The sequence below is a fragment of the Podarcis vaucheri genome, assembly GCF_965113315.1.
Source record: "Podarcis vaucheri genome assembly, chromosome: 5".
NCBI classification, from domain to species: domain Eukaryota; kingdom Metazoa; phylum Chordata; class Lepidosauria; order Squamata; family Lacertidae; genus Podarcis; species Podarcis vaucheri.
In genome coordinates this window covers 67,549,077-67,566,399 of record NC_138763.1, presented here as the reverse complement: position 1 = coordinate 67,566,399, position 17,323 = coordinate 67,549,077, and the positions used below count along the sequence as shown (strand labels likewise).

General features: G+C 43.8%; 1 protein-coding gene across 1 annotated transcript in view; it reads left to right on the top strand.

The window, feature by feature from the left end:
• Positions 1–17,323, top strand: part of LOC309532946 (uncharacterized protein) — a 52,754-nt gene that overhangs the window by 557 nt on the left and 34,874 nt on the right. The window contains exons 2-4 of the mRNA XM_082223734.1: positions 13,080–13,210; positions 14,354–14,471; positions 15,370–15,568. Coding sequence (XP_082079860.1) covers positions 13,106–13,210; positions 14,354–14,471; positions 15,370–15,568 — 422 coding nt within the window. The 5' untranslated portion in view covers positions 13,080–13,105. The remainder of the gene's footprint in view (positions 1–13,079; positions 13,211–14,353; positions 14,472–15,369; positions 15,569–17,323) is intronic.

Sequence of the window (17,323 nt, the reverse complement as noted above, 5' to 3'; positions counted from 1 at the left end):
TGCAACACAATTCTTACTATGCATACACAAACAAGAGGTAACTGGTTTAATATGCAATGTTTAGGAAAATGAATATTAATTTGTTTATATGAATTTGTAGCCTGTCACTGTGTGGCTTCACGTGGCAAAATGTTGCTCTGCTGTTTCCCTTCCACCAGAGAATTTTCACCTTGTGCCACGGTCTTTATAAATATGACCCAATTATTCAGAACCAGCCACACAAAATTAGTACTTATGCATGTATGAATGATGCACTGCCAGTTTTCTCCAGTGTCTAGGAGTCCCTTTTGCCACCTTTGACTAGTATGCCAGCTGTGGCTGCTCTTCGAGAGAGATAGGTTGGCAACAGTGAGCCACAGATTGATAACTTCCAGTTTTAATTTCTTCAGCATGCTTTACCTGAGGCTGCCCTTCACTTTGGAGCAGAAACTGCAAGACAGTATAAGTGCATGGTTGCTCTTTGAGGCAGCCTATTGGCAACAAGTGATTCCTTTGCTGAAAGCATTGCATTGGCTGCCAGTTTACTGCTAGGCTAGATTCACGATTATACACTATTATAAAGCCCTAAATAGTTCTGGACTAGGGTATCTGAGAAACAGCCTCTCCTCCTGCAGCCTCCCCAAGTCTGTTAAATTTGTTCATGGTACCATCTACCTGTCAAGCTGCTACCAGCAACTCCCACGGCCAGTTGCCCAGGAACATACAAATACAAGGAATGTTCTTACAGTCCGTTTTTATTCAGTATTTACAGAGTGAGGCTCTAAAACCCATCCTCTTGGATAATGGCACTGTCCCGAGTGAATCTCCACCCCACCATCTCGCCCGCTTCCTCATTCATCAAGCTCAACATCTCTCCTACGGGTGCTAAGAAGTCCCCTCTGTCTTGGAGCTCTTTGCTCTCCTATTTTCAAGGCTCACTGGGTTCTGGGAGATGGTGGGTCTGGAATGCTTTCTAGTGATCATGTGTCATCCAGCTGCTCTGGCTCAGCCTCTTCCTCTTCCATTATTTCCCAACTTTTCCCCTCATCTGCTTCTGAGCTGTGACCTCCCTCAAACCCATGTTGTAAATCTAAACTGTGTTCCTCTGGAAGGGTCAGGCTGGGGAGGTGGTCTCCACTATTCCTCCTCTGCCCAGTGGCATAAGAAGGGGGTGCGGTGGGTGTGGTCTGCCCCAGGTGTCATCACTGAGGGAGGTGACAAAATGGCAAAAATATGTTTTTTGAAAAAATGACTCCCGCACCCACTGCACCCTGTTGCTATTTGCAGACTAGTTACGCTGCAGAGAGCTTGCTGGGGGGACCAAAGAATATCTGGTCTCGAGATTCTTTGAATGAAATTTAGCTTGCCTATAGCAGAACAATACAAAGTTTTGTTAGGCAATGGCTTATCTTCAGCTGTAAAGGTGAAACCACACACCATAGGCATTTCCTTCCCATTCGCATTTTCTAAACATAACATTTCAACAAGATCATCAATTTTTGCAGTTTGATGAACCAGAAAGGATCCATTTTTGCCTTTCTCAATTTGCATGGATAAATTAGCTATGCCTAATTCCACCACATCAAATTTGTTCCGTAACTGTGATACTACCTGTTCATTTTCCTGTTTAGTTTTTGTAGAAATTAACACATCATCTACATACGCACATATTTTTGTTACAGAGTTTGCCCTTTCCTTTATAAACACACAATTGTCTGCCTTTCCTTGAGAAAAACCAATATCCAGCAATTGTTTTGCTAAAGTTTGGTGCCAATTCCTTCCACTTTGGTGCAGACCATAAAGGGATTTATTTAATTTGCATACCAAACCTTCAGCGGCGTCTATGCCTTCAGGGACATGCATAAAAATTTGTTCTTTTAAATCTGCAAACAAATATGCAGTTTTTATATCTAGGTGATAAACAGAATGTCCACGTTGTGATGCATCTTTTAACAAAAGCTTAACTGTTTCATATTTTACACTTGGTGAATAACACAAATCATAATCTTCGCCTGGAATTTGTTGAAAACCCCTAGCAACTCATCTAGCCGTGTACCTTACAATTTCATTTTTGTCATTCATTTTAACTCTATAAACCCATTTTGAATCAACAAGTCTCATATCTGGGGTTTGTATACAAGAGACCAAGTGTTATGCTCTTTTAAAGAAGCTATCTCGGAGTTCATAGCTTTATATCAATTTACAGCTTGGTGCTTAGGTAAATTCCGAACATCATTGTAGCTTTTTGGCTCAAAAATCACTTTATTGGCATACACAGTATTAAAATGTTCATCTGCAAAACGTTGTCCGGAAGGAGAGTCAGACTCCTCAGACTTAATGGGACTAAGTAAACTACTAGCTTCAGGTTGTAAATCATTATTGTCAGTTTGAAGAGATGTCTGTAGACTAAGCTCACAGTCAGAAAACTCAAGAGAACTTAACCTCCCCTCAGGTGCCTGTAACTTTATATCATCAAACAAATTACCAGATTCAACAGGCTTTTCATCTTCTTCCATTAATTCAGAATCATTTTCTTCTTCTTCTTCTTCTTCTTCTTCTTCTTCTTCTTCTTCTTCTTCCTCAGTATTATATATACTGTTAGTATCTTGGAAAACAGCAGCTCCATTACAATTTACTGTTTGTATCATGTTTCTGGGAATATGAAATTTGCCAGTTGCTGGTATGTAAATTCTATACGCCCCCTGCTGGTAGCCCATTAATTTTCCCTGAACACTACGCTCACCCAATTTCTGCTTAGTGGGATAATGCATAATTACATCTGAACCCCAAATGTGTAGGTATTTCAGATTAGAGCTTTTTTTAAAACAACATCTCATAGGGGTGACATCTAAACCAGAATGATAACTACGATTTTTAACATAGCAAAAAGCGTCGAGTGCTTCAGCCCAAAAAACTCTGGGCAGATTAGCATCATGCAGATAAGTTTTAACCCCTGCCTGCAAGTCATGCTGCACAACTTCAACAAGTCCATTTTGCCAGGGACTTCTGGGGCAAGATAACTCATGAGTAGTCCCCTGTGCTTTCAGGAAATTCTCAAAAACCTCAGAAACAAATTCCCCACCCAGGTTGTCAAGCCTCTGCTTAAAGACCTCCAAAGTAGGAGACTCCACCACACTCCTTGGCAGCAAATTCCACTGTTGAACAGCTCTTACTGTCAGGAAGTTCTTCCTAATGTTTAGGTGGAATCTTCTTTCTTGTAGTTTGGAGCCATTGCTCCATGTCCGCTTTTCTGGAGCAGCAGAAAACAACCTTTCTCCTTCCTCTATATGATATCCTTTTATATATTTGAACATGGCTATCATATCACCCCTTAACCTCCTCTTCTCCAGGCTAAACATGCCCAGCTCCCTTAGCCGTTCCTCATAAGGCATTGTTTCCAGGCCTTTGACCATTTTGGTTGCCCTCCTCTGGACACATTCCAGTTTGTCAGTGTCCTTCTTGAACTGTGGTGCCCAGAACTGGACACAGTACTTCAGGTGAGGTCTGACCAGAGCAGAATACAGTGGCACTATTACTTCCCTTGATCTAGATGCTATACTCCTATTGATGCAGCCCAGAATTGCACTGGCTTTTTTAGCTGCCGCGTCACACTGTTGGCTCATGTCAAGTTTGTGGTCAACCAAGACTCCTAGATCCTTTTCACATGTACTGCTCTCAAGCCAGGTGTCACCCATCTTGTATTTGTGCCTCTCATTTTTTTTTGCCCAAGTGCAATACTTCACATTTCTCCCCGTTAAAGTTCATCTTGTTTGTTTTGGCCCAGTTCTCTAATCTGTCAAGGTTGTTTTGAAGTGTGATCCTGTCCTCTGGGGTGTTAGCCACCTCTCCCAGTTTGGTGTCATCTGCAAATTTGATCAGGATGCCCTTGAGTCCATCATCCAAGTTGTTGATAAAGATGTTGAATAAGACCGGGCCCAAGACAGAACCCTGTGGCACCCCACTAGTCACTCTTCTCCAGGATGAAGAGGAACCATTGATGAGCACCCTTTGGGTTCGGTCAGTCAGCCAGTTACATAGTCAAGACCGCATTTTACCAGCTTCTTTACAAGAATATCATGGGGCACCTTGTAAAATGCCTTGCTGAAATCAAGGTAGGCTACATCCACTGCGTTCCCTTCATCTACCAGGCTTGTAATTCTGTCAAAAAACGAGATCAGGTTAGTCTGACATGACTTATTTTTCAGAAATCCATGCTGACTATTGGTGATCACAGCATTCCTTTCTAGGTGCTCACAGACTGTTTGCTTAATGATCTGCTCCAGAATCTTCCCTGGTATTGGTGTCAGACTGACTGGGCGGTAATTATTTGGGTCCTCTCTTTTCCCCTTTTTGAAAATAGGGACAACATTTGCCCTCCTCCAGTCTGCCGGGACTTCACCTGTTCTCCAGGAATTCTCAAAGATGACTGCCAGTGGTTCTGAGATCACATCTGCCAGTTCTTTTAATACTCTTGGATGCAGTTCATCTGGCCCTGGAGACTTGAATACATCTAAACTAGCCAAGTATTCTTGTACTATCTCCTTAGTTATTCTGGGCTGTGTTTCCTCTGCTGAATCATTTGCGCCAAATTCTTCAGGTCGGGCATTGTTTTCTTTATCGGAGAAGACTGAGGCAAAGAAGGCATTGAGGAGTTCAGCCCTTTCTGTGTCCCCTATTTGCATTTCACCATCTTCTCCTCTGAGTGACCCCACTGTTTCTTTGTTCTTCCTTTTGCTACGGACATACCCATAAAAGCCTTTTTTGTTGCTTTTAACCTCTCTAGCAAGCCTGAGTTCATTCTGTGCTTAATAGACAAATAGACATTTGTTCTGAACAAATAGACATTTGTTCCCATCGAAAAACTCACACATTGACTTTAAGAATCGCACAGTTATGCCTTGACGAGCAAAACACCTTACTGACAAATTATCTACTGATGGGCAGTAAATGCAGTTCGCTATCGTAATGTTTAAAGAGTCAAGTTTAACAGTACCCCGCCAAGCGACTGCAAGACTTGTGAATTGGCTAAATGTACATTACCAATTTCCTCTTCAAAAGAAATAAACAAGCTTTGATCATTGCAAATATGCTGAGATGCTCCACAATAAAAGACTTCCACTTGGCACCTTTAATTCTTTTACGATCTGTTGTCCGAGCCTGAAAGGCTCGTGGCTCGTTTCTGTCTTTATGATACAATGTCGGCTGCTGGGCTGACGACTGTGATTGACGAACAGAAACAGACTTAGGAGTACTTTGCTTCCTTTTGGATCTGCTGTCCTTTGCAAAATGTCCTTGTTTATTGCAGAACCAACAACACTTGGCAACTTTAAATGCAGTCGTATCACCACAAGTTTGCATATGGTGTTGAATGAACTTTATTACGGTCATAGACCAGGATTAAGAAAAGCATATAGATAAAATAGCAGTTGGGATTTTTGATCAATAATTGTTAGGGCAAATGAGGACAAGGAAACAGGTATAAAACATCTGAATAAAATACAAGATTAAACACAGATAATGGGTGGATAAAAAACTAATAATTAAAACAGATAAGAGCTAAAAACCAACAAAGACACGCAGTTAAAATAACTGTAAGAGCATAAGAACTAAAGGACTCGCAGATAAAACAACTAGAAGAGGCTGCAGAGTAGAAGCCTCTTAAATAGAGGACACTCACAAAGTTAAAAACTGCTGTTCAAATATGGTTGAAACAGACAATTAAAACAATATACAACGCTGAATTTAGAAACAATGTATAGCAATAAACTGTCCCAGGGAGTTAACTCAGAATCACCCATGGAACCGTGTTTGGGGCTTTTTATGCCGGACTATTTTGAGTTGGGTGATGGTCTGCGCCTACAGATCTGTAGACAGAATCTGGTGACCATCCAGGTCATCTTCTGATCTTTGCCCAACAGCAAAAGGTCAAATTTTTGCTTTTGTGGGAGGTCAGCGAGCCTCACCAGTAGGGGATCCATGATCTTACTGTGTGCCTCTTTATAAAAGGGACATCTAAAAAACAAGTGTTCTGGGCTTCCTATCTCTCCCAATGGGCAGGTGCAAAGTCTCTGAGCATACGGGAACCTTCTAAAGGCTCCATCCAGGACCGGCGAGGGAAAAGCCGAGCTTCTGGCGAGTGTAAAGGCCCTTCTTGCATCCCTAGATACAAGAAAGAAGAGATATGCTGCCCGTGCGGCTATATCTCTCTCAATTTCTCCAGTTCTATAGTTGGGGCACCTTGCACAGTCCTGCTGTCTCTCGGTGTCTAATATTCTTTGCCTGACCATAGCTTTTGCCTGGTCCAAACCCATACTTAGAAGGGCTTGAGGGGCAAAACCCAATTTCCGGAGGGTGTTCAGGACTGCAGTCTGCCAGCCCGACTGGAATTGGTCACAGAGGATCAATGGGACTATCCCTCGGGGGAGCAGGTTCAATGTCAGCCATTTGTAAACTGATGTTAGGCAGATGCTAGCCTCCACTCTCATCATCCCCGTTTCCAATCTAACCCATGTGTTTGGTACGCATCTGGGGACTTGGAGGAGAGCTCTACTAAGTCTGGATTGAACTCTCTCGTGGGGAGAAAGCAGAGGAAGGCGGGCCCAAAAAGGAACCATAGAGGAGTTGTGCCAAAGTTTTGGCCTTGTATAATTTTAGAGCTGCAGGGAAAAGAAGCCTCCTTGTGCTCTGAAGAATTTAAGGATACAATTTGCGGTTTTTTCCACTGAACTCCCGATGGAGTTTATGTGTAGTTTCTGGGTTCCTGAGGCCTGTACCACCATTCCTAGATACTTGTAGTTTGTGACTTGTTCTAATTTATGGCCTTGGAGTTCCCAGCTTCTAAGCTTTGGTTTTTCCCCAAAAGCTAGTATCTTGGTCTTTTGATAGTTGATTTTGAGACGTTCAGATTCGCAGTATGCTGCGAGCTTTCTTAGTGCTCTTTTGAGTCCAATGGGGGTTCTAGATAGAATTACCGCATCATCGGCATATAGCAGGACCGAAATATGCCGATTTGCAAGCTTCGGCGGGTGGAGTTATGAGTCATTGAGTGCAGATACTAAGTTGTTTAGATAGAAATTAAATAGTAAAGGGGCCAATAGGCACCCTTGCCTGACTCCTTTGAAGGTTTTTATTGGGTCCGTTAGGTGTCCTAGGCGGCTGATGTTAAAGTTTTGATGGTAGAAGGGAATGTCTGTAGAATGGGAGAGGCATCTGGACCAGCCGACAACATTCCAGGAGATGATTCTTGGGTTTTTAGATTCCAGGCTCTCATAGCTGTTTTCTGCCGCTGATTCCTCAGGTCCTTTGAGTTTGGCTTGAATGAGCCACGATGCGGAGGAATGGGGGAGCCTTTTAAGGGGGAGACTAGTTTGGGGGTATTAATTTGTCCGTTCAGGCAGACACCCTCTGAGACCTTATTTCATTCCTCAGCATGAATAGCTTCTAGGATTCCCAGGCAGTCCATGAAGATTGAGCCAATTCCCGGCGCTGGCACTACTAGTTCAACTTTTTGCGATTTGGATTGGGCTATTGGAGGGGGTGTAGGAGAACCTGTTTCTTCTGGACACAGATATCGACATGTTGTCCATTCCTTGTTGGTTAAAGGCTTTGATTTGCAATTGATGTAATTAAATTCCATGGGAGGAGGTGGGGCTAGAGGTGGAAGTGACTTCCTTATGGTCAAAAGTCTTTCAATTAGTGCATCCTGGGAAAGTAGGATCTGCTCGAGGTAGGTTGTTAGGAGTTGTTCATCCTTTGAGGAGAAATCTTTTTCTAGCTTATTTGATGAGGGCGGGGTTTTGTACAGCCTGCCAGAATGTTTAAGACTGCCAGCCTCTGGGTAGAGCACTTTACCGTTTCCGGTGCTGTTGGATTCTGCAGTGCTGATTTTGGTTTTTGGTCTAACTGGCCTATGTACTCCTAGAAGTGGTGAAGGATCTTCGATGTTTTCGAAGAAACGGTGCACAAGCAAGCCAGCCCTCAGGAAATTGTCTTTATTTGTAAGGGTCTGTTTAGTTGAGAGCCCGCCCTTAAAAGTCACTATAGCCCCATTTTGGGCCATATCATGAGGGAGGAATTTTACCTTGATGATATTTTCTGCTGTCACGAGGCCCCTGGTGACTATTCCAATTTTTTCGGGAATATTTACTTTTCTTTGAGCATATGATGGGTGTCCTCTATTTGTGGAAAGTATTGTGAAGGCAAGTTTGTGATTATTTAATGTTAGCTTCCAGCAAGTCTGTGTTGTTTTATCTTGATCCTTTCTTGTTATGTTAGGGTACACGGGATTTCTTTGCGATGTCAAGAGAAGGGTTGGTTGCATGGGAGCTGGAATTTCCTTTGGTTTTCATATTTTCCCACTAGAGGGTGGTGTGTGATCCACTGGGGCGTGGGGCTTTTCCTCAGAGTGCTTTACTGGCATGCATGAGTTTGTGATTTTCTTTTGGGTTGTAGGCACAGAGTTCTTTGTTGTTGTATTCTCCAGCAGCTTAAAGAGCTTCTGGAAATTCATTTTTTTAGTCTGGCAAGTCGGCGGTCCCTTTTGGCCTCTCAATTTGATGTTTTTGGTCTTCTTCATTTTTTGTGCTGAGCATTTTCTCTTTAAGGTCGGTTTCTTGGGAGCAAGGGACCCTCCCTCCTGCACTGAATTGTTTCTGTTTGTTTTTTTTTGTAATCGAGTCCCAGTTTGGTTTCACCTCCATTAGTCCTAGTCCCAGATGTCATGTGGGGGAGAGCGACCTCATGATTCTTAATCAATTCAGTTAGGGTGGTAAGCAGGTTCAAGCTTTCCAAAAGGAAATTTTTAATTGGCTCAAGTTCTTTGCTTATCTGTGTGAAATGAGTTTTGAGTAACTCTTCGAACATCCCTGACAGGTAGAAGATAAAGTTGTCCGGGTACTGTAGCCTTAAGCTGTTTGGCCATTTGTCTGTTTCAGTCAGCTCAATTGGGGAAGGGCACCTTAATTTCTCTCCTGATGTGGGGGAGGGGGAGGCTCATTTGCCATGGCTTCTAGGTTTTCCAGGAATAGCTCCTGTTCTATACTTGCTTTAGCTAGCTCAGCTTGTTTTAGTTCTGTTGCCAGGTCCACACCCTCACCCCCGAAGTTAGTTTTTTCCTCCCTTCCAGTCCAGGTGTGGTCAATTGACCACTCATGAGAATGGAGGTTTCCTGGATTGTTTGCTTCAGCAGCCTTGGGATGGAAGTAGGTCGAAATTTTGGCTTGTTTTTTTTCTTTTGAGGAGTTGTTACAGGTTGTAAAGGTGAAATCCCCAGTTCTTTGCAACATTGTCTTGTAAGTACCATCTTTGTACTCAGAAATAAATGGGGCTGTTTTATCCAACCCACAGCTTTATGGGCTTTTCAAGGGCGGTGGTTCAAAGTTGATTTACATAGCTTTAAAAGGGAGGGGAGGTTTAAAAGTCCACCCGACAGCTCCCGGAGTCCTTTACTGATAAAAGTTGGCAGATATTTTCAAAGGTTGAGACTTTTTATCAGGGTAATTTGATCATTAGAGCTCCTACTCACGCAGCAGAGACTCAGTTGAGACTTGACCTGGCGCCATCTTCCCCAGAAGTCCCTCATATGGTGTTCCTCATTATTTCTGGAAATAGGAGTGCTTATCGTGCAAGCCTCCATTCTGTCCAACTCGCCCATTAATCTTGCCGTTACCCCTTCCACAGTTAATTGTGCTGGTGGAACGGCAGATATCTGGCTAGCTACGCCATCAAAGTCCCCATTAAGGGACTCTTTTCTAATATGTACTGCTGCAAGACTGTCCCACATTTCTTTGGCAGTTTTCTTATTCCTTATACAGACTACTTGCTGGTAGCTGACTCCCAAATTAATTATTGCCCTGGCTTTCGCATCTCCTTTCAACCAAGCATTAGTTACAGGGTCAGGAGGGTCATCAGTTACATAGGTCCACACTTCCCCAGAGGTCAAACGTGCCTCCACCCGAAATGACCATAAACTGTAGTTCTCATTTGTCAGCTGTGGGAAGGTCAGAGCTTTCTCAGCTTCTGGAACCCGGTCAACCATTCTGGAACACTTCCAGACCCACAGTACCACACCAACAGGAGAAGGAGTTTTCAAACTTTTCTCAAAGTCCAAAAATGTGCAGTCATCCACTCAGCAGCTGGGCCCATAACCAAAGATGTTGGCTATTTGCAGACTAGTAGCGCTGCAGAGAGCTTGCTGGGGGGACCACACATTACAAGGAACGCAAAATAACTTTAGCTAGATTTTAGTAACAAAAACAAAAACTCCTTTAGACTAAATATATCAATAAGCATGACCAACCCAACCACCAGGGTACTGAGAAAGCTAGGTGCTGCTCTTTGTGGAGGGGCGAGGGAGGTATGGCGGTGGGGGCAGATGTCATAGGTGAAGGGGATCGAGATACGGATATGCTCGTACCCCTTCCAATCTGCGCCCCATCCCGAGAGACGAGGGTAGGGTGAGCAAGGATTACTCACCTCCGTCACTGGTGTTGTGCAATGCCAGGTCTATAGGCAACAAAACCACCACCCTGCAAGATTTCATCATCTCGCAGGGGGTCAACCTGGCTTGTGTGACGGAGACCTGGGTGCACGAAGGGGATACTGTTACCTTACGAGAGATGGCGCCCCTGGGTTTTTCCGTCCTCCACCAGTCACGGACTGTGGGCCGGGGGGGAGGGGTGGCATTATTAATCCGGGAAGATTGTTCTTTCAGGGCTCTACCACCGCCATCGATCCCCGGCATTGAATGTGTTGGCCTAGTGTGGGGCTCTGAGGTGAGCTTGGCTGTCTGGCTGGTGTACCAGCCACCTAGTGCACCAGCAGCCACCCTGTCAGGCCTGCTGGAGGCGGCGGCCGGCTGGGCCTTGGAGTTCCCTAACCTATTGGTATTGGGGGACTTCAACATCCATGCCGATGCCACTACCTCCTCACAGGCTCTGGACCTGGTGTCTTTCATGGCGACACCAGGGCTCTCCCAGTTTGTTTCGGGCCCCACACATCAAGCAGGCCACACGCTGGATCTGATCTTTGGCGTCGGTATAGATGTGATCATGTTTCCTTCGATGAAGGTGCCATGGTCTGATCACTATGCTATGAAAGAGACAAGGGCCCTGCAGGACTTGACATCTTTCCGCAGGACCTGCAAGACAGAGCTGTTCCACCAGGCCTTTGGTCAGGGCGCAGCCTGACTCCCTCCTTTGGCAATCTTTACAATACTTTAGTTTATGGTTGCCATCAATTTTGATTTTAATTAATTCTTATGATGTTTTATAATGTTGCACTATTTTAGTGTTGTTAGCCGCCCTGAGCCCGGCTTCGGCTGGGGAGGGCGGGATATAAATAAAAATAATAATTATTATTATTATTATTATTATTATTATTATTATTATTATTATACCCAATTGCTGACACAATTAACACAACTTACAGCACCTGCTTAATTAACACAACTTTACAGCTTAATTAACACAACTTTACAGCACCTGCTATACTGCTTCACAGCTGTAAAACTAGGTCATGTTATTTGCTCTGGCCCTTAAAGACATATACATCTTGTGGAACAATAACGAACCTTCAAATTTAAAGAGACCATTCAACACACACCCCTTCCTATGCCACTGCAGGAACACTCTCCCCTCGAGTGATTTCCAGAAATCAGAAGTATTGCTGTCTCCAACTCTGCAGGGAGAGCACAGCCTTTATGGCTAGTAGCCTTTGACAGCTCTCTCCTCCATGAATCTGCCTAATCCAGAGGCATAGCTAGGTGAGGCAGAGGGCACTGGGCACCACGCGTCTCTCCGGAGGGGGAAGCGGCAGGCTGACTGCCTTCAAGCTCTGCACATCTTTTTCGAGCAGCAGGGGGCTTGAGTCTGCCCACCACCTCAGCCGCCCTACAGCTGAGGGGGAGGCTGCGGAGAGGCTCCACGCAGTAATAATAATAATAATAATAATAATAATAATAATAAATTATTTATACCCCGCCCATGTGGCTGAGTTTCCCCAGCCACTCTGGGCGGCTCCCAATCAAGTGTTAAAAACAATAAAGCATTAAATATTAAAAACTTCCCTAAACAGGGCTGCCTTCCGATGTCTTCTAAAGATAAGATAGCTGCTTATTTCCTTCACATCGGATGGAAGGGCGTTCCACAGGGCGGGTGCTGCTACTGAGAAGGCCCTCTGTCTGGTTCCCTGTAACCTCACTTCTCGCAATGAAGGAACTGCCATAAGGCCCTTGGCACTGGATCTTGGCTCACCCCGCCCCCATGGGCAGCTTGCCCTGCCCCCATGTGTGGCTTGCTCTGCCCCCAACTGCAGGCTGCGCATGCCACCCCGGGCACCCAAGCGGCTAACTACACTTCTGCCTCCGCCCAGTGCCTGTAGGTAGAATATGCTGCAACTCAGGCATGTGTTTTATTTAGTTAGTTCATAAATTCTAAGTACTGCTTGTTTATATAGAAAAACTTCAAAACTGTTTGCTAAAAAATATTTTTAAAAATAAAATTATCCCCCCAAAATTACACCATAATTTAAAACATATAGAAAGTAAAAACTACAGTGAAATAAACTGAAACTCGTACAAATGTTCTAAAAATCTGGGTAGGCTTGTCTAAAGAAGAATGTATTCAGCAGGCGCTGAAAGGAACACATTGAAGGTAGGGAATTCCAAAGTGTTGGTGCTGCCACACGGAAAGTTCGAGTTCTTACAGATGTGTGGATATTATGTGGCGTAGGGTGATATCGTAAGTAAACTGGTGCCTTTAGGCACTGTGGCTTCAGATCCCTGGAATCATCTTCTCCTTGAAAGGAAACATGCTTCAACATTTCTATATATTTAGACACTGGCTGAAAACTTTTATCCCCAAATTAGTCTGCTCAGGTTCTGCAATGTTGGTTTCGTGTTTTTAATACTGTTTTATCATTTGCACAAGGTTTAAAAGGTTTTTTTGGTTTTTTGTATGGTACTAAGGTATTCTTTGAATGTAGAGCAGTTCATATATTTTTGGAATAAATTATTAAAGTGTATCTATTTTGTCAGCATTACTTGTGAAGTGATAGCTGTGAGTTTTCCTCACCCTGTCTTGTTTTCTCCTCTTCCACACCAGCTTTACAAACAATACAGAGACAGAAGATGTGGTGGCTTGTTGCCATCGCTTGCCTAATACAAGCAACTGGAGGCTCAGAAGAATTGAGTAGGAGGAGAAGAGATGCAAATCCTGAGGTTCACATGAATGTCGTAAGCTACATAATCTTTTTACCAATGTTATCACAGATGCAGGCCTGAGATGGGCCTGGAATGCAGATCTGAGGGAGCCGTAAAGCAGCACTTGTTCCTTCTCTCTTCCTTCCCCCAGTCTAGAACAGGGATAGCCAACAAGGTGCCTCAAGCTGCTGTTGTGGCGCTCCAGTTCCCATGAGCCTCAGCCTGCATGGCCAAAGGTCAGGGCCTAATGGGAGTTCTAGCCCAACAACATCCACAGGGCACGGTGTTGGAAATCCCAGATTTAGAACATCAAAAGCATAACTATTGATTAATGGGGTGGGGATATGCAATTAGGAGCAATGACAAACAACCCATTGGGGAATGCGGAACTTTTCCATGAAGTGATACTGAGGAGCCTGGGAAACACGAAGCAATGCTGCTTCCAGTTTCCATCCTACTGTCATGAACTCTGTGCAGACTTCTTGGCAGAGTGGCTCAAAGGGGGGAGGAAGAACTGGACAAGAGAGTGGGGAGGGGGTTGATCTTTGGGAGTAGCCCAGTGGCCTGAGAGGTGCAGATCCTTCAAGTGTCCCTATTTTTCAGAAACAGTCCCGGATTTACAGAACCTGTCCCAATTTCTGATTTGATCCCAGAATGCCCCGCTTTTACTTAGGACATCCCTGTTTCCATTGGAAAAATGTTGGAGGGTATGGAATAAGATGTCCCTATTTCCATCAGAGAAACATTGGAGGGTATGGAGGTGCTGAGCTGGATGCTGGAGAAGGGCTGAGTGGGTAGTCATGAGAACGCCCTGCTTCAGCGCTGTCAGTGCCCAAGAAGAGCTGCCTGACTTGGCTTCCTGATACTGAAGCACTTCTCGCTTCTGGGGACGTGCCTGAGTCTTAATCAGACAGGATGTGATGTGGCTGAAGCAGTGTGAGCGGACCCAGCCCGCTTGCCTGCCCAGTTCCATAGCTCAGGGTGGTGGCTGCAGATATGCCTATGTCGATTCCTAGGGCGGCTTCTGTCAATCCAGGATGTCCCAGCTAAATTGGGACAATTGAGGGGTATGGAGTAGGTCTACCAGGATTCACCCAAGGTGGTCTCCTCTCTGGCAGACAGATTAAAACATTATGAATTAAAACATCTCAGCAATTTATTTTATTTCTTTTTCAGAGTGAGCTGATCTGTTACAAAGGATACCCCAGTGAAGAGTATGAAGTCTTAACAGATGATGGCTATTATTTGACAATAAACAGAATACCTTTTGGAAGAAAAAATCTTACAGTCAGAGGTATCTGGTATATATTTATATTATAACAAATCCTACGTCTATGAAAGTGGTATAAGAAAGGCCTTAATCGCTAAACCAGTGCCGTGTTTTGAAAATACTAAAGCTTTACTTAAGCTATCAAAGCCTCAGTCAAGCCCAGAAGCGACTGGTCCCAGAAGGCCATTGCATGACCCCTAGAGCCCCACAAAACATTCAGAATCACTAGTGGGCTGAAACTGAAGGGGCGGAAGGGCAGGAAAACCAGCTCCGCTCCTCGTGTCAAAAGCCGATTTAGGGGGGCACCACAGGTTCGCCCGTAGTGGGTGCCAAGCCAAAAGGGTGCTTCGGGGGCGCTGCAGCTATGATGAACAACAGAAGGTGAGAGGTGGGAGGCACCACTGAAATTTAAAAGTCCAAAATCTGCCACTGCAACTGTCCTATGTTGAGCAGGAAGGCCTGAAGGGGGCTTATAAGTGCTTTCAGCTGAATGCAGTTCCAAGCCTCTCTGTAAGTGAGAAGCAGCCCGCTTGGTCAGAATCACATGGAAGCATCCCCATAGAAGCACATGGAAAGGTATTGAGCAGAGCATGCTTTCAAGGTCGCTTCAAACCTTCCAGGAAAGTCAGTGGTGGGGTGCACATCCCTAGTGCATGTGGGGGCTTTGGGAGCAGGGCTGTTGGCTGCACACACGCCTGTTTTAGTGTTCACATGTTCTTTTGAATGCTTGAATAGGGCTATGCTAACGAGCCTCTTCTACAGTCAAGGCTCCGATTCATGTGGCTAACAAAGTTTTTGACATAATGGACTGAAATATAAATGATGGTTTCCGAACATGAGAGATATTTCTTAAAATCATCTTTGTTATCATGGCACGGAAATTCTCATCTGCTTTGTTTTAAAGTTTTCTTTTTTAAACTAGGTCCCAAGCCTGTTGTGTTACTGCAACATGGAATACTTGGAGAAGCTAGCTTCTGGGTCGAAAACATGGCCAACAACAGCTTCGGATTCATATTAGCAGACGCCGGCTATGATGTTTGGATGGGGAACTGCAGAGGAACGAGCTGGTCTCAGAGACACCAGAATCTGTCAACTGACCAAGATGAATTTTGGGATTTCAGGTAGTTTGGATAGAAAAAAGTAACAATATCATAGCAATTGACGGTATTATCTTGCACATTAACTATTAAATTATGAAGATAATAAATATTCATGAAATTTGCAAACACCTATTATTCACTCAGATTATTCACATTACAAAAGCAAGCATCGCTCATCTACCTGAGTAATGCCAACAGTGATTGGCAGTGCCTCTCCAGGGCTGATGTCAGAGATCAAACTAGGGACCTTATCCATGTAAATAATGGACTCCTACTATTGCACTACAGGCCCCATGCCATCAGTTATTCAGATATACACAAACTGATGATAAACATTCCATGAACTTTCAGATTATGCACCTATCATCTTCTCTAAAGAGATGCTGGTAGGTAGGCTACATACCAGAGGTAATGCTCAATGTGTGAGAAGAATTTTGTGTGTGTTGGGGTAGTAGTGGCTATTAACCAGTGCAATGATATAATTTTGCTGAAACAATTAAGATATTCCCTGCCTTTTTGAAAGACTTTTTGACCACAAAGTCATGGAACTCTTCTCTCTTCTCATCCCTACCAGCAGCATCTACATGTTAGGCATGGGCTTTAGCAGGAGAGATCTGCACAGCATAAAGTTATATCCAGCAAAATCAGAGTGCTGTTGTTGATCATAATCATTAGTCCTCGTTAGGGATGGAAGGATCTGTCTGTAGAAGTCTACAAGCTGGAGGTTTTTCACATCCTACAGATCTATGTGTGATTTTCTATGTCTGATGCCTGTTAGAAGTAAAACGTGGATCCCAAGACCCTCAAAATAAATTCTGAACAAAATTGGTGAAGCAGCAAAGAGTCTATTGAGTACAATGCGTTCATGCAAGAGCAGGTGTCCAAAGTAGGAACAGCCCAAATTGGCAAGGCACAATCTTATATTCTTTATACCCAAAACACAGGTTCCCTCCCTTGTTTCCCCACTGGCTGGGTACATGCAGGGTTTACAGCCTATCATGACCACCTAATTAAAATACTAAAATCCACGCCTTTGTTGACATCTCCCATTACTCTAGTTCCAATGACTGCTACTACTGTTTACCTTTCTCCTTATTTGGTCCATGTTTCTTATGGTTTTACACATTGACTCAAGCAATAAATCCACATCCCAACCACTAGTGGGTGTAACCGAGTCCCATATTAGTTGAAACATACAGATAAATCGCATAACGGCTGCAAACAGCCCTATCTATAAGCCTCCTAACCACAAGCTGTTTTAAAAATACATGTAAGCAAGTTTCTGCTGTCTGCGGTCATCTAACCATTGCAGCCTTGTGGTCTTTTGAAAAGGCAACATTTTTATTCCTCACAATGCCCCTTTCCCCTGATTCATATGTGAGGGGACCATTGTGGCTGGGTGAACCTGCTACTCCTAGTTAGGGATGGAAGGATCTGTCGGTTTTGGTTCTCTCAGTTTGTCATTTTTTCCCAAACTTAAATTTGGTTCTCCACATATCTGCAGCAATTTGAAAAATTTCTTTTTAACAAGTCTTCAGGAAAATTCATCAGTGCTTTACTGCAGATTTCTCTTGATATATTTTGGTGTGCACATTTTATCATGTCTTTTTCAATAATTTTTATTCACAGTTTTGCATAATATGTGTATTTTTGCAAACTTTTTATTGGTTGGAGGATGGCATCACAACATATGGATAAATATGAATTTTGAAAGACGGCCGTGTTTCAGTTGTCATATTGTCTTAGAAAGTGCGAATTTGAAAAATTCAGGTTTCA